This window comes from Arachis hypogaea, chromosome 15 (assembly GCF_003086295.3).
Source record: "Arachis hypogaea cultivar Tifrunner chromosome 15, arahy.Tifrunner.gnm2.J5K5, whole genome shotgun sequence".
NCBI lineage: Eukaryota > Viridiplantae > Streptophyta > Magnoliopsida > Fabales > Fabaceae > Arachis > Arachis hypogaea.
The window spans coordinates 133,482,148-133,501,427 of NC_092050.1; the positions used below are offsets into that span (position 1 = coordinate 133,482,148).

Here is a 19,280-nt window from a genome sequence, read left to right on the forward strand (position 1 = left end):
GGTTAGCAGCGATGCTTCAATCAGGATTGTATTTAGCAGCGGTTTTTATTTCAATCGCCGCAAAATGCGTATAACGACATATTTCATTGGTTTCCTTTAAGGGAGACACTCCGATAAAGATGCTTAAAACGTCTTTTTTTAAAGATATTTGTTATTAACTAACAATTAATACATATAATTGATTAAACTATATTATTTTTGTCAAAGATCAGACAAATTGATTTGGTCAAAAAATTGATAAATCAAACCTTGAACCGATTTAAATTAATATTTTTTTATAAAAAATGACTACAATAATCTTATTATAGAAAATGAGTAAAATATTTTTATTATATATATTTTTTAATTTTAAAAATCTTAAATTCTAACCCTATAACGATACAAAAAAAAAGGAAAAAATATTAGAATTTAGGATTCTTAAAATATATTTATATATAAAAGAATATTTTAGACAATTTTTATAATAGAAATATTGTAATTATTTTTTATAAAAAATATTAATTTAGACCGGTTTAAGGTATAATTTATTGATTTTTTGGCCAAATCAATTTATCTGATTTAATTTTGATAAAAATAACATAGTTTAATCAATTATATGTATTGAATTTTAATTACTTAAAAACATCTTTAAAAAAAGACGTTTTAAGCGTCTTTATCTAAGTGGCTCCCTTCCTTTAATAACAACCATCTGGATATAATCTAGTTAATTTAAGACTACTATTTTAGCCTACATATGGTTTAATCATTGTTACTTAATTTCGTAACACTTTTTTTAGATCCGTTTTACGTAAAAAAATTTTACAAATTAAATAAGCTATATATGTTAACTCATGTGAACAAATTTACCAATAAGATTTTTTCGTTTACTTTATTGTCATTTAAATTTGTATTCAAACATAAATGTAAAATAAGAAAATATAGTCATAGGCTGATTTTATAAAGTTAAAATAAAGTTGTAACGAGCATATATTAAAGTTACTCTTCTTTGAAGTTATGCCTTACTAAACATAAATCACGAAACTCTAAGAGTAGATAAACATGTAAACTTGTGACCCAAATCATTAAATTAAGGGAATCAACGTAACTCTTATAATAAAAAATCAAAATTTCTCTCCAACATCGTATTGACCTAGCGAAAAATTAATAATTAAAAATATTTTCCACAAATCATTAAAAATTCAAAACTTTATAATTTTACCAAAATTATAATTTTAAATTTTAAATTTTTTATTTTAATGATTTGTTGAGCATTTATTAAAATAAAAAATTTAAAATTTTTTTAATAACAATCTTAACTTGTATTCTTAGATATAAGAATTCATAATAACTAAATTCAAAATTAATTAATGTTTTTATCAAAATTAAATACTAAATAGAATAAAAATATTTTTATATGAAAACCAATCAATCATCTATATAATTATTAGCGCTATATACATCGAAGAGTCATTTGGCTTGGTGGTAACATGACATTGTTAAAGCTTTTCCTTCTTCCAGGTTCCAGGTTCGAGCCCTGCCTTCTTCATTTGTGGAAGGTTTACATAGAGTTGATATTCTACAGTGATCCACACGTTGTGGGTCTATTGGATTGGACCACCGGTCAGTTTGATTCTAATAACTATGAATGGAACTGAAATTTAGCAACGGTTTAGAACCGCTGCAAAACAAATGATGTTTTCGTTTAGTTGTTATTTAGCGATGGTTTGCAACCCGCCGCAAAATTGATAGACGTTTAGCGGCGGTTATTCCAGCGGTTGAATAAAACCGCCGCTATCCGTTTAGCCGCGCCCCATCTTCCGGCGTTTCATTAAACCGCCGCAAAATATTTTGCGGCGGTTCAAAACCGCTGCTAAACGGCTCCAGGAACCGCCGCTAAATGACAATTTTGTTGTAGTGAGAGAGTGTATAAATTGACACTGCCTCACCAACTGCTCTTAATAAAACCTGCTTGCCTCCTATTGATAATAAATTTCACTGTCATCTGTGAACCTTCTATCTTACCTTCTCCTTAATTTCACTAAAGGTTTATCTTTTAGACGTGAATAAGAGAAGGAAGTCCCAAATATTTGTCTTGAACTCCAATATGGTGGATATTTAATTTGCCTGTCACATGAGCTCAAATGGAGGGAAGAGTGTTATTACTAAAGAATACTTTTGATTTATCCAAATTGATCTGTTGACCACTAAATCCTTCAGATGAGTTTAGCAAGTTAAAAATATTGTCATAGTTATTCTCTGAAATATTATAGAAAAGAATGGAATCATCCGCAAATAATAAGTGATTTATGGTAGGACACCGCCGATTAACCTAAATACCTGGAACCTGTCTATTTTGTTTTATTTTGTGTAGCAAAAAAAGAGAATTCTTCTGCACAGAATAAGAAAAAATAGGAAAAAAGAGGGTCACCCTGCCGGATACCTCTTTCTGGCTTAAAATAGCCAAAGGGTTACCCTTCCACAATAACAAAATAAGAAACAGTTGATACAAGTTCACGAAACCAATCAATCCACCTTGTTTCAAAACCAAGTTTACCCATAACGAACCACAAAAACCTCCATTTAACTCTGTCATATGCTTTACTCATGTCTAATTTGATAGCCATTTCAGACTCAAAACCAGTCCTCTTAGTTTTTAGATAGTGCATACATTCATGTGCTATAAGAATATTGTCAGAAATTAAACGCCCTTTAATAAAAGCACTTTGATTAGGACTCACTAAGAAATGCATATACTTTTGTAGTCTATGGACCAGAACTTTTGAGATAATCTTATACATAATTGTAGATAGGCTAATCGGCCTTACCTGACTCATGTAGCTAGCATCAGTGGTCTTGGAGATCAGACAAATTTGAGTGTGATTAAACCTCTTCAGAATTCTTCCTCCTCCAAAAAAACAACGAATAGCCCTATAAATATCCGCCCCCAACGATGTCCCAATACCTCTGAAAAAATCTGGCCGTCATACCATCATCTTCCGGAGCACTCTGAGGGTGAATATTGAAGGTGGCACGTTTCACCTCTTCAATAGATACAGGTCTTTGAAACCTTCGGTTCATGAGAGCTGTAACCTTAGACTCAGAGTCCTCAAAATAAGGTTCTACGTCTGCTTGGTTTAAAGAAGTGAAAATTCCTCGAAAATATTCCTCTGTAATGGTTTTTATTCCTTGATGAGTGGAAGCTGTCTCTCCATTCGGGCCAATTAATCTCTATATCTTATTTCTTCTGGTTCGGCATTTGAATTTCCGGTGAAAAAAGGTGGTATTTCTATCGCCTTCCTTGAGCCATTAATCATGGCTTTTTCTTTCCAGTAGCATTCTTAATTAAGCACGGCTTCCTCTAACTTCTGTTCTAGCTCAAGCAAATCAGTACCTCCCTAAATACCTTCCTACTCGAAGCTCTTCTAAGGTAGTAGTTAGTTGGTCAATGGCTTTTTTAGAATTGGAATTGCTGCTTTGTTGCCATTGGACAAGCTTGTGCCGACATAATTTGATTTTTTCAGCCACTACATACATAGCCAAACCCTCAAAAGAAGTCTTCCAAGCATATTAAGTGTCTAACTTCCTCCAAATCACACCACCGATCTTAAAATTTAAATTTGCATTTTGATCTCTCAGTCTGAGGATAAGAGTCCAGTAGTAAAGGAGCATGATCTGATCCCGTTTTTGAGAGTCGAAGTACTATTGGATTTGTATATTGCTGCATCCATTCTTCCGATGCTGGGATCTATCTAATCTCTCCTGGATTAGCTCCTCCCCCTCCTCTGATTACTCCAAGTGTACCTTCTACCAACCATTTCAAGATCTACCAGCATATTTCCTCCAACAAAATAATTAAAATTTGTAATAGATGTTGGGAATTTTTCACCTCCTCTTTCCTTTTCATTAGGACTAGTTATTGCATTGAAGTCTCTAGCAACGACAACTTTCCCACAATGTTGTTAGATCATTGCTGAAATAGTATCGTATGGTACGCTTCTAAGTTGATCATTGTGGCTCAAATGCACACCAATGAATAACTAGCTCTCTCTCATGCAATTATCTTTGATTCTTGCTGCTATATATAGAATTCCTCTGCCTCTACAATATCAACATCAATCCCTTTCTTCCATGCTAAAATCAAGCCACCAGTCCTTCCATTTGGATCCACTATACGCCACTTTGTTAAATTATAGTCTCTCATCTTTGACTCTACTTGTCGAGATTGATTTTTGCTTTCACTTAAAAAATAATCTCAGGGGAGTGGGATTTATTAATCTCTTTAAGGTTATGAATTGTCAGGGGTCTCTCCAAACTCTGACAATTTCATATTAGTAGTCTCATGGCTCTTTGGATGCCATTTGATGGCTGGCATCCTCCATCTTAGTGACATTCAGTTGATTCATCTCCACACAAATTCTCCTTGGATTAGCATCATTTTCTTTATCATCATTGGCACGTTTTGCACCAATGATTTGAGCGTATTCATCAACTTTTCTTCTCGCCATTTTTCAAGTTTTGCTTAGTGTTAGGACACCCTGGCTGCACTTCCTCCCTACTTCTATTCATCTCCATGTTTATTGGTATGGTTATGTTAGTGAGAACCGTTTAAGAATCTGCTACCTCAATTATTGGATCGACTCCCCCTGCATTATCCTCCATCCTCATGCTCTCTGTTTTTTCTGGCTGGTTATTTCCATATTTTACTTGCTCTCCCTTATTTCTATTTTCACTCACTGAGAGATTTGAGAAGCAATTGACTAGCCAAGCTGGCTCTGGCTTTTTTCTATTTGAGTTTTTGGCATTGTTGGTTGAGTCTGCTGTATGATTTTGATCTTCTTCTATGTTAACTACCCTCTTGCCGACTTGATCCTCTCTCGCCCATTCTCCAACACAGTCCTATTTTTCATTACCCTCTTTAGAATCACCCATTAGCACTTGACAATGTTTCGCATTATGTCCCATCCTTTCATAATAAGTGTAGAATATTCCTAAGGTTCATACCTAAGTCCCACTTCAACATTTTGCTGATTTAGCCCCATTATTTTGAGGCGTCTCTAATCCTTTTGTCAACCTCTATTTCTATTTTTACTTTTAATATTCTCGACTTTCCCTTTACCTCAAAAAATCCAGCATCAATCACCCTTTCAACACTTCCTCCAAGTTTCCTCCCCGCCTCTATAGTTTTAAAGCTCTTAGGTAAGCCCCAAAATTACATCTATATTGGGAACCTGCAAATCAGAGTCTCTTCTATCTGATCAGCCTCTTTTCACTATTTAACATGAAGGATGTAATCCTTGAATAACCAAAGTGATTTTTTTTCTATTCTCAGTATATCCAATTCATTGTTGAAGAAAAATTAGAATTAATTCCTTCCTTTTTTAGCAACCCTAAACCCCTCTGACCTCCCTCAAATAGCATTCAAGGTATTAGTCAAAGTTCCTAAAAAAAAGTCAGCAATAATTCTTTCTATCTGACTTTTAGAACATGTCTTTACGCATTTTTCAATGTCTGCCTCTTCTAAAACCACTACCTCCACTGCTTCTTCATCACTATCCATTCTGTTTTGATTGTTTCCTCATTTCAATTGCTTCTTATCTTAATTTATATTGCGTGTTACACACAAATTTTTATCCGAATTTGGATTCAATTTGTTTGTGACTCAATAAGCTTTAGTTTGTCTTAGTAGAGTATTTGAAGACACTTAGGTTATTCAATTGTAAAAAAATAATTCTATTTGCACTCTAAACAATTAGAATTATTGATATATATATATATATATATATATATATGTCAGTTCAAATTTTAATGTATTTATGCGTAATAAATATTTAAAATAATTCTTTGACAAATTCATTCAAAATGGATAAATATTTTTGTTGAAAATATGTTTTTTTTTGGGTAATTTTTGAATAATTTATTGTACATAATAAAGACAATTAGATATAAGTATAACGAATGGATTTCTTTGTTTTTTCATAAATAATCTTATCAATAATTTTGTTATGATAAGAAAAAAAGTGGATGTCCATTGAATGGTTCAACATTTTCCATGATAAAATGATCATGTTACCAAGAGAATCTCATTAAATGAAGGTTGAAAAATAAACCCTTCATACATGTATAAATAGGACATGATCTGAAGCTATATACACAAGTAATAAACAACTCTCTCTTTTTATGTTGCAATACTTCTTTCTCTCTCTTTATATTTTTATTCTTGTTACCTCTTCCTTATTTATTTAGTTATTTTATAACACGTTATCAGCACGAAGCTCTAACGATATTTTAGGAAGACTTCAGGTAACAAATTTTTATTATGTCGAAACTCTTTCATCTTGAATATAATGCTTTTGATATATCTGGAAACAATTATTTATCATGAATACTATATGTTAAAATCTATCTTGATTCAATGGATCTTGGAGATATCATTAAGGCTGAAAACAATACATCGCAGAAGGATAAAGCCAAAGCTATGATTTTCCTTCATCGTCATCTTGACGTATGATTGAAAAATGAATATCCCACATTAAAAGATCCTGCAGATCTGTGGAAAGACCTTGAAGAAAGGTACAATCATCAAAAGACGGTGATACCTCCTCAAGCCCGATATGTTAGAGAAAACTTTCTCGACCTTCCATGCCTCAAATGTGCTCCTGCAGTAGCAATCGAGAAAAAGGATTTAAAAATATTCTGAGCTAATTTCTTGCTTTCTTGTTGTTGAACGCAACAATGAGTTGCTCTTAAGAAATCATGAAGCGTGCCCAGCTGGCGCCACCCCATTTCCTGAAACAAATGCGGCAACTTATAATCCCACAAGAGGTAAATGACAAGATTTTGATAACAAGAAAAATTATGGAAGGAAAAAAATTATGTTCACAAGAAAGGATCTCACTAGAAGTGGGATAAAGAAAGAAACAATGGGCAAAGTAAATCAATTGAGGATAAATGCTTCCGTTGTGGTGGAAAAGGCCATTGGTCACGTATCTGTCATACCCCAAGGCACCTAGTTGATCTTTATCAAGCATCCTTGAAAAGGGATGACAAAGGAAAGGAAACAAATTTTGTTTCAAATAATAAAAATTCCACCACTCATTATGATGTATCTAATTTCTTTAAGGATTCTGAAGAAAATATTGGCTATTTGATCAATGAAGGAATAGTTTGATATGTGTATGTGTTTGTTAAGTATTCATGTGAATAATTTTACTGTACATGTACTTCTACTCATTTTATTATTATCATTTGTCTTTGAAGAAAAATGGCAATGACATATTCTGAAGATATTTACCTTGCGGATAATGCAAGTTCGCACACTATTCTTAAAAGTGATATATATTTTACCCATCTTGTGCCAAAAGAAGAATATGTTAATACTATTATTGGCTTAGGCAATGTGATAGAAGACTCCGGAAGAGCTATAATTTTGTTTCCTGGAGGAACACAATTTATAATAAATAATGCACTATTATCTACCAAGTCTCTGAGGAACTTGTTGAGTTTCAAAGATATTCACCGAAATGGATATCATATTAAAACAATAAATGAGGGAAATCATGAGTATGTATGTATCACAACTCATGATTTAAATAAAAAGGTTATATTAAAAAAGTTACCCTCACTTTCATCTGGGTTGTATTATACCAAGATTAGTGCAATTGAATCACATGCCACTGTAAACCAGAAGTTTACTAGCCCAAATGAATTCATAACTTGGCACGACCGATTGGGTCATCCGGGAACAACTATGATGCGGAGAATTATTGAAAACTCCCGTGGACATTCACTAAAGAACCAGAAGATTCTTAAAATTAGTGAATTTTGTTGTGCTGCATGTTCTCAGGGAAAGTTAATTTTAAGGCCATCACCAGTAAAGATTGGATTTGAGTTCCCTGAATTTTTAGAAAAGATTCAAGGTGATATATGTGGACCTATTCATCCATCGTGTGAATTTTTTAGATATTTTATGGTCCTAATAGACGCATCTTCGAGATGGTCATATGTGTGCTTATTATCTTCTCGCAACCTGACGTTTGTGAGATTACTGGCTCAAATTATTTAATTAAAAGCACAATTTCTGAAAAATCCAATCAAAGCAATTCGTCTTGATAATGCTAGTGAATTTACTTCCCAAGCTTTTGATGCTTATTGTATGGCTAATGGAATAAGTGTTGAACATCCAATAGCTTATGTTCACACATAAAATGGGTTAGCAAAATCACTTATTAAATGCCTCCAATTAATTGCTAGACCCTTACTTATGAGAACAAATCTCCCAACCTCGGTTTGGGGCATGTTATTTTACATGCCGCAGCACTTATTCGTTTGAGGCCAACGAGTTACCATCAGTTCCCTCCTATGCAATTAGCTTTTGGCCAGCAGCCAAATGTTTCCCATTTGAGAATATTTGGGTGTGCGATATATGTTCTCATTGCACCACCTAATCGCACCAAAATGGGACCCCAAAAAAATTGGGGATATATGTTGGATATGATTCTCCCTCTATAGTGAGGTATCTTGAGATACAAACTGGAGATATATTTAAAGCCCGGTTTGCGGATTGTCATTTTGATGAATCAAAATTTTTTCAACATTAGGGGGAGAGAATAAGCTCCCTGAAAAGGAACTTAATTGGAATGCATCATCGTTGATGCATTTAGATCCTCGATCAGGGCAATGTGAACTAGAAGTTCAAAAGATTATACATTTGCAAAGAATAGCAAATGAATTGCCTGATGCATTTTCCGATACAAAGAGGATAACCAAGTCGTATATACCAATGAAAAATGCCCCAATCCGAATTGATGTCCCAGTTGGACAAATTGCCACCGAAGCAAATACACGCCAGAAGCGTGGCAGGCCTATCGGTTCCAAAGATAAAAATCCTCGAAAGAGAAAAGAAGTAAATACTATTCCTGTTGAAAAAGACATAGTAAAGACACCTGCGGTTGTCCAAAATTCTGATATAACGCCAGAAGACGTTCAGGTATTTGAAAATTGTGAAAATGACAAGATCTCGATAAATTATGTCTTTACAGGAGAGAAATGGGACCGAAATAAGACAATTGTCAATGAAATATTTGCATATAATGTGGCATTAAATATCATGCATGAAAGTAAGGATCTTGAGCCAAGATCAGTCGAAGAATGTCGACAAATGAATGATTGGCCAAAATGGGAAGAAGCCATGAAGGCTGAATTAGACTCACTTGCAAAACGTGAAGTCTTTGGACCTGTAGTCCGTACACCAGAAGATGTAAAACCTGTTGGATACCGGTGGGTATTTGTGAGAAAACGAAATGAGAAAAATGAAGTTGTGCGCTACAAAGCCTGACTTGTGGCACAAGGTTTTTCACAAAGACCCGGTATAGATTATGAAGAAACGTTTTCCCTGTAGTGGATGCGATAACATTGCGTTATTTAGTCAGTTTATCCGCATATCATGAACTGCATATGCATTTAATGGATGTGGTAACAGCCTATTTATACGGCTTATTAGATTAGGATATCTATATGAAAGTCCCAGAAGGACTAAAGATATCTAAACCATCCAATGAATATTCGCAAGGGTTATACTCAGTCAAATTGCAATGATCTTTATATAGTCTGAAGCAATCTGGACGAATGTGGTATAATCGTCTTACTGAGTATCTGGCCAAAAATGGATTCAAGAATGATGATATCTGTCCATGTGTTTTCATAAAGAAATCTGCATCTGGATTCATTATAATTGCTGTGTACGTTGATGATTTAAATATTATTGGGACTCCTGAAGAGATTCCAACAATTATAAAAACTCTAAAAGAAGAGTTTGAGATGAAAGATCTTGGAAGGACTAAATTTTGTCTCGGCCTGCAGATCGAGCATACAAAAAATGGGATCTTTGTTCATCAAACAACATACACAGAAAAGATCTTGAAGAGATTTTATATGGATAAGTCGCATCCATTAAGTACTCCAATGATTGTAAGATCTTTAGATGTGGAAAAGGATCAATTCCGTCCTAAAGAAGAGAATGAAGATATCCTTGGTCCTGAAGTACCATATCTTAGTACCATTGGAGCGCTAATGTATCTTGCTAATAATACGCGACCTGACATATCATTCGCGGTGAATTTACTAGCAAGATATAGTTCCTCTCCAACCAGAAGACATTGGAGTGGAGTCAAACAAATCTTTCGATATCTTCATGGAACGGTTGATATGGGATTATTTTATCCCTATGGATCCAAGTCACAACTAGTTGGCTATGCAGATGTCGGATACTTGTCTGATCCACATAAAGGGAGATCTCAAACAGGATACATGTTCACATATGGTGGTACAGCTATATCATGGAGGTCCACGAAACAGACGATAGCAGCAACCTCCTCTAATCATGCTGAAATACTAGCAATTCATGAAGCTAGTTGCGAGTGTTTTTGGCTGAGGAGCCTGGTTCAATATATTCTGTCATCATGTGGATTGATTGACCATAACATAGCTCCAACTGTCCTGTTTGAAGATAATACAGCATGTATTGCTCAACTTAAAGGCGGATATATCAAAGGTGATAGAACAAAGCATATTTCTCCCAAATTTTTCTTCACTCATGATCTTCAAAATCAAGGGACAATTGATGTCCAACAGATCCCCTCAAGTGACAATCTGACAGATTTGTTTACAAAGTCACTCCCAAAATCTTTCTTTGAAAGATTGGTACATAAGATTGAGATGCGCCAATTTCGAGACATTAACTGATGTCGACAAGAGGGGGAGACTGTACTCTTTTTTTCTTGGTCAGATTTTTTCCCATTAGATTTTTCTTGACAAGGTTTTTAATGAGGCAGTCCCCATCACCAAAGGATATTGTACTCTTTTTCCTTCATTAAGATTTTTTTCACTGGATTTTTCTTTAGTAAGGTTTTAACGAGACAATAATGCTAAATGGACATCCAAGGGGGAGTGTTATGATAAGAACAAAAGTGGATGTCCATTGAACGGTTCAACATTTTTCATGATAAAATAATCATGTTACCAAGAGAATTTCATTAAATGAAGGCTGAAAAATAAATCCTTCATCTATAAATAGGACATGATCTGAAGCTATATACACAAGCAATAAACAACTCTCTCTTTTTTTATGTTGCAATACTTCTTTTTCTCTTTTTATATTTTTATTCTTGTTACCTCTTCCTTATTTATTTAGTTATTTTATAACAAATTTTAATATTTTACTCAATGTTAATAATCTTGTCAAGTTGAATTAGTATTCCTCTAAGTATCTTCTAACTAACCCCAATGCCTTTCAGAAATTAAAATTAAATAATGAAGCACGTTTATATTAAAAATAGTATTTATATATTAAATTTATTATATATTTATGTATAAATAATTTAACTTATTTTAAAAATATATTTTATATTTTATGTATATTCTATTTTAACAATTAATTTTAATAACTAATTTTTGTTACTATAATTTAATGATATTATTATTTTCATTTATGTTAAATGGATAAAAGATCCAACAATATCACTTTTGAAATTGATATTTTTATGACGGCGTTTGTTTATAAATATATAATATAGAGATACAAAATTATATTTGATAGAAAAGATATAAATACAAAAATTATCTCTAAAAATATTAAATTAGTATATTTTATATTTTTTTATATGAAAGATACAAAGATATTAATAAAAAATATAACATATTTTTTTTATTTTTATTTTATTATTTCTATCAATTTATTATTATAATTAGATTTTTTATCCTTATATTTTTTTCTAAAGATTTTTTCTGAAAAAAATATAGTAAATTAGAGTTTTATCATTTATTTTTTTATATTTAGTTTATCATTAAATAAAGTATAAAAATACTAACTTTTATATTTTTGTTCTTTAGAACACCTCTAACAGGCCGCCAAAAATTAAAGTCCTTCTTCTGATAAATGCAGGGACCAATTATTAGAGAAGAAGAAACAAGAGTCTATGCACACTATTCAAGAGGAGAGAGGCATGAGTGAATGCCTCTGAGTAGGAACTTTCTCTCTCTAATAAGACCATCTCTAGCAGAGAACTCATCTCAATCCTTATTTATGGCCCACTTATCATAAAAAAATAACTTTACATCAACTTTTGCATCATAACAAGTAAATAGGAACTCAAAGCATCTCTCTCTTCTCTGAAGAACTAACTTTAGTCCTTGTTGTGATCTCACTTAATTAATTAATTAAAATAATAAAAATTAATGTAGTTACTATTTTTTAATAATATTATTTAAATTTATAAATTCAAAAATAATTCACTATTAAAATATATTAATATTAAAAAAATTCACATATAACAATAATACACAATAATTTATTAATTCGGGATTACACTCATTTATAAAATTACTTAATACAAAGAAAAATATAGTTAAACTCTATAGTTGATAACAAGCATTGTGAAATTGCCATATGTGTTCAATCAAGTCCTCTTTTAACTGTCTATACTACTGACTATTTTGAAGTTGAGCATTTTAAATTTTATAAATAAAAATAACCAATCCAACCAAAAATTATTTTGTAAGGTGTAAAAATTAAATTTATTTTTTTATATAAATAAATTTAATTAATTATAATTTAATATAATAATATAAATAATATTCAATATTAATTATGATAAAAATAATTAATATAAATATTTAATTAAATAAAAATTTAATTATTTAATATAATTTATTATTATAATTATTAATAAATTAATTATAATTTAATTATTTAATTAATTATTATTTAAATAATTCATATAAATTATTAATTTAATAGAGATATAATTATTTAATATAATTAATTATTATAATTATTACTAAATTAATTATTATTTAATTATTGAATATAATTATTTGATTCATTAATTAATAGAGATATAATTATTTAATTCATTAAGATTTTATATAATTATTTATTTTAATAATAACTTGCCGATGACAAGTTATTATTGGCCAATTCAAATCTCCATTCAGAGGGACTATTTCTTCTTGAGACTCGTGCAGAAACTTCTTCTCTCTTCTCCTTTCCATTGGTTAGTTCCTCCAATTGTCAGAAAAAGTTAAATAAGAACAGATCCGTTGGAGGTGCTCTAAGACCATCTCCAGTAGAGAACTTATCCCAGTTCCTGTTTATGGACCACCTGTCATAAAAAGTAACTCCACATCAGCTTCTACGTCATAAACAGTAAATAAGAACTCAAAGCATCTCTCTCTTCTCCATTAGGAGAAACTAACTTTAGTCCCTATTGTGGTCCCACTTAATTAATTAATTAAAATACTTGAAATTAATGTAATTAATTTTTTCAACAATGTAATTTAAATATTTAAATTTAAAAATAATTCACTATTAAAAGATATTAATATTAACTAAATTCATATATAACAATAATACACAATATATAATTCGGGGTTACACTAATTTGTAAAATTACTTAATACAAAGAAAAACACAATTAAACTCTATAGTTGACGACAAGCATTGTGAAATTGCCATATGTGTTCAATCAAGTCCTCTTTCAATTGTCTGTGCTGCTGCCTATTTCGAACTTGGGCATTTCTTTGGAGAAATTGATGGTATGGTGCAAAATCTTCTTCTCCCACCTGAGGTTGTGATAAGCCATTTTCAACATCATCATACTCTAAGCCTTGAGCAAAATTTTCTGCATAAGTGTCTCTTTCATCCTCAACAATCATATTATGCAATATAGTAGAAGCTCTCATTATGTTGGCAAGCTTCTTCTTTTTCCAAAAACGAGCTGGACCACGTATAATTGCAAAGCATGCTTGCAACACTCTGAATGCTCGTTCCACATCTTTTCTTTGCCCTTCTTGGTATTGTGCAAATAACTTGCATTTCTCCCCTTGTGGCTTTGAGATTAATTTGACAAATGTGGCCCATTCAGGATAAATATCATCTACTAAATAGTATCCCATTGTATAATTATTACCATTAATAGTATAATTTACCTCCGGAGCACGGTCATTTAGAATATCATCAAACACTGGAGAACAATCTAACACGTTGATATCGTTATTTGAACCAGAAACTCCAAAGAACGCATGCCATATCCAAAGGTCTGAAGATGCTACAACCTCAAGTACTATGGTTGCAACCCCACGATAACCACTCATGTACATACCTTTCCACGCATTTGGACAATTTTTCCATTGCCAATGCATGCAGTCGATGCTACCCAACATGCCAGGGAAGCCACGACCCTCCGCCATTTGTAGTAGGCATTGTACGTCATTTGGATTGGGTTTTTGCAAGTATTCATCCTCGAACACCAAAATGACACCTTCAACAAAATTTTCCAAGCATTCAATTGTAGTGCTCTCGCCTATGCGCACATAATCATCAACAACATCAGCTGCTACACCATATGCTAACATCCGTATCGCAGCGGTACATTTCTGGAGTGGCGACAAGCCTCTTCTTCCAGTTGCATCAACCCTCTGTTGGAAATACGGATAGACGTTTGAGAGAGCGTCTACTATCCGAAGGAACACATGTCTTCTCATTCGAAATCTCCGTCGAAAAATGTCAGCATTATACACCAGTTCATCTGCAAAGTAATCTTGGAAAAGGCGATCATGTCCTGCTTCTCGATCTCTGTTGATCCATCTACGAGAAATTGGGATAGAGCTTCTATTGATATCTTCTTCTTCTGAATCTTCGAGTAAATACTCATCGATCCAATTATCTATGAGTGTGTTATCTTGCCGTCTTCTTTTGCCATACAAAGCCTCATTAAACATATCATCAAAATTTCTAGCCATATCTAGAAATGTAATTTTTAGTTCTCTTTCGAGGTAAGAAACAAGAGTTGAAGTGGAGTTGCGGAGTCATTGCTAGTTGATATTTATAAGTGTGTCTGCAATAAGTACCTTAACGGCTAGTTTTGTAACGGCTAGTTTTGCAACGGCTAGTTTTGCAATAGTCACTTTCATGAACAATAAGGGCACAATAATATTGACTAATTTAAAACTTACATCAGAAATAAATAAAACAAACTACATCACATACTAGTAATACGCAATAAAAATAAGAACATACTACATAATTCTACGAATACAAGGAACCATTAAGTAAACCACTTGGCGATTATTTTCTCACATGCAATCTCATGAAGAGCTCGTCATTTTTCACTCATTGTAGACGTGTCAGCATTAAGTATTTGCATATCCATCTCCCTTTCCCTTTCCTTGGCCATCCTTTCCATCTCCCTTTCTTTTGCTTTTATCTCCATTTTTTTAATATACCTCTAAGTTTGTAATTCTTGTTCTTTCATTGCCGCTTGAATTTGTAACTTCTTCTCTTTGATCGCCATAATCTTTGCTCTATGTTCCTTCTCCTCTTCTCTTTCTTTTTCCTATCCATTAGTTCCCTTTCTCTAACATTCTTAAAATCTTCCATGAGAGATGATTTTTTGACAACCGATGATTTTCTTTCGCTAAAATCTTCAGACATTTGTGCTTTTCCCTTACCTTTTCGCTTGCTCTTCTTTGATCCTTGTGGGCGAACAGGAGAGTCCACACCGGGTTCATCAGCCAACGGTGTTTTTGGGTTTGATGAGGATGAGTATACTCCAGTTGCACTAATCTTGGTTCTCTTTGAGCCGCCACTCTGTGTAGGTAGTTGGCTTCTCCATTTTTTCTCCAACCGAAGCATGTTCCAATGTCTCTCAAAAGTGAATTTTTGACCATAATTTGTGGAATAAATTTTATAAGCCAACTCCTTTATATCATCAGCGTTTGAACCACTCCTTATGTTTCGACTAGCTTGATCGTAGCAACCAGCAAATTGTGCAATAGCCTTGTTGATCTTATACCATCATTTCTTACATGTAACTACCCCCCTTGTCATGTCAGAGCAAAATTCTACACAGTAACTATGAATTCGACTCCAAAATATTTTCCCCTTTTGATCGGTACCAACTATAGGGTCAGTTGAAACATTTAGCCATGCACTGATCAGCATCTCATCCTCTTTCCAATGCCAGTGTTGAATACTATCTTGCCTCCGATCTTCAATATCATCATAATTGAGGTCGATAGCATCTAATCCACAAGGGTTGGCAAAATTTGAATATTGCGAATTTGGACTAGATTGTATAGGAGTCTGAGAGGATGGGTTAGAAGAGCCACCAACACCAGATAAGTTATGTCTTGATGCACTAAATTGAGTTGGAAACGGCAAGAAAGTTGGAGTAACATTTCCGATAGAGGGGTTAAATATGGATGAAAATGGAAAATGGGGGTGTTTGTGAATTTTGATTTTGCGGTTGGAATATAAGAAATTGATTATTATAAGGAGCTTGAAAATTGAAATTAGAAAGATTTTGTGGATTTGGATTTTGAAATGTATTTGGTAGTATGAAGTTTTGATTTGGAACTTGAGAGTTTGAGGTTTGAGATTGTTGGGTATTTGGAATTTGAGAAAAGTTTTGTAAGTAATTGAAGAAATAGTTGAGTTGGTTTGGATCCATTTTTTCGAACAAAAAATAATAGTAGCAGAATTTTGATTTCGTAAACTTGGAAGAAGATGAAGAAGAGTAGTAGAGAGTATGAGAATAGAAGTGTATCTAAGTGGTATATATAGAGTAACAATATTAATTTATTAATAATAACGGTAACATAATAACGGCTAGTTTCTAACGGCTATTTTTACAACGACTAGTTTTGCAACGGTTAAATTAATATAATAATATAAATATAAATAATATTTAATATTAATTATAATATAAATAATTAATATAAATTATTAATTAAATAAAAATTTAATTATTTAATCTATTTAATTATTATAATTATTAATAAATTAATTATAATTTAATTACTTAATTAATTATTAGTTAAATAATTAATATAAATTATTAATTAAATAAAAATATCAATATTTAATATAATTAGTCATTATAATTATTATTGAATTAATTATTATTTAATTATATAATATAATTATTTAATTAATTAACATAATTATTTAATTAATTAATATTTTATATAATTATTTATTTTTTATTTAACTTGCCATTTGGCAAGTGTAGATTGGCTAATGGGAGTCCCCATTTAGAGGGATTCCCTCGTCTTGAAATGCGTGAAAAAACTAAAGTGAGTTTCACTCCAACGCCCCAACTCTCTCCTCTCTTTGACAAATCAGTAGCAAGGCTCCAAAATTTAGCCCGTTGGAGATGCTCTAATAACTTGCCACGTGACAAGTTATTATAAAAATAAATATTTATATAAAATTATAATTAATTAAATAATTTAATTATCTATTGAAAAAATTAAATAAGTTAATCATGTTTAATTTATTAATAATTATAATAATTAATTATATTGAATAGTTATATCTTTATTTAATTAATAATTTATATTAATTATTTAAATAATAATTAATATAAATAATTATATTAAATATTATTTATATTGTTATATTAAATTATAATTAATTAAATTAGTTTACATAAAAAATAAATTTAATTTTTATACCTTACAAAATAATTTAATTATATTTTTTATATTAAATAATTTTATAAATTAGTGTAATCTTGAATTACATATTGTGTATTATTTTTATATATGATTTTTTAAATATTAATATTTTTAACAGTGAATTATTTTTGAATTTATAAATTTAAAAAATATTATTATAAAATAATAGTAATTATATTAATTTTAATTATTTTAATTAATTAATTAATTAAATGGGACCATAATAGAGACTAAAGTTAGTTCCTCTTAATGAAAAAGAGAGATTTTTTGAGTTCCTATTTACTGTTTATAACATAAAAACTGATATGAAGTTACTTTTTATAATAAGTGGACCATAAATAGAGAATGGGATGAATTTTCTATTGAAAATGGTCTAAGACCTTATTTTTAATCATATCTTATCTTATTCTCATAATTAAACAAAGCCTATTTATTCTTTCAATTATAAATTTAGTTTAGTTATTATATGTTAGTTTTTATTTTGTGTTTAAATATATAAGTCTTTATAATTTAAAAATTTATAATTAACTTAAGGGACGAATGTACATATAATGTTACAGGATAAATATTTATTAGAATTAAAAAATTTGTGAGTGATACAGAATAATGATATTTATTTATTTGTCATTATATTAAATTATTATTAAAATTATTTTATTATCATATTATATATATTTTTTTTATTTTCGTTGTCAACATTTTTTAGATTTATTACCAATTAGGATGTTATAGTATATAACTATTAGTTATTTTTCGAAAAAAATATAATAATTTTAATTTTATTACAAAAATAATATCACAAAAAAAATTTATGTAATACAAAAATTTAATTTTAAACGTTTAAAATATAAGAAATTAATTAAAAATTTAGTGAAAGTGTAAATACCTATAAGGCTATAATAAACCTATGAAGCTTTATTAGATGATAATACTAGTTAAGGCAGCGTTAAACACTTTGACTAACTGTTTACAATTATTTTCTCACACATTAAATGTTGTTTAATGTTTGTTCACCTAAAAAACAATGTTGTTTAATGCTCTCTTTTAGATTTTGGACATTTTTATAGTCATAGTCATACAATACTTAAAATTGACACTATTGAAAGAGTATTTCAAGTAATTATTTAAGAAATATTAAGTACTTACATTTTAAGATTATTTCAACTGCAGGAGATATAGCTAAGATTGGTGTAATATTTTATTAAAATGGTAAGAAAAGATTCTAACTCAAAAAAAAAAAAAAAAAAATCATTAGAAGTTACTATAAATCACATCACAATAATTCAGGAGAAATGTTAGAAGGTCAGAATTTGTTATTTTTTTTGTCATTACTTTAGTCTCCTGTATAAGAAAGATTTTACCTTCAATTTGGGTAAAAAATTTAATTAAGTTATTTTTAAAGAAATAATTTGAACAATAAATGTTTATATTAAAAGTAGCTTATAAATAAATTATTTTGTGTTTGATTTTTTAGTTCTAAAAGTACTTATTTTAAGAGAAAAGTGATAAAAAAAAATTTATTATGAGAGAAGTTATTTTTTTTAACTTCTCCTTAAGTACCAAAATAACTTTTTAGAAAGTTGCAATTTTATTTTGAAAATTGTACCAAATATTAATACTACACCTTTTCATAAATTAAAAGTAAAAAAAAAAATCACTTATGAACATATCCAAATGAGCATGTCTCCTAGTCCTAGGAATAAGTTAATTAATGAATGTAAAAAAAAAAGTTATTCAATGCGAATATTTTTTTTAAAAAGAATTAGATAAATAAATTATTTTTATAA

At 30.6% G+C, this 19,280-nt stretch overlaps 1 protein-coding gene across 1 annotated transcript; it reads right to left on the bottom strand.

Moving 5' to 3' along the window:
- Positions 1-13,045: 13,045 nt before the first annotated feature.
- On the bottom strand, positions 13,046-14,754 carry LOC140179331 (uncharacterized). Its single transcript, XM_072218086.1, has 2 exons — positions 13,787-14,754; positions 13,046-13,136 (listed from the first exon to the last, which is right to left on the bottom strand). Exons 1-2 carry the CDS (start codon positions 14,752-14,754, stop codon positions 13,046-13,048), a joined length of 1,059 nt encoding a protein of 352 aa, XP_072074187.1.
- Positions 14,755-19,280: the final 4,526 nt, after the last annotated feature.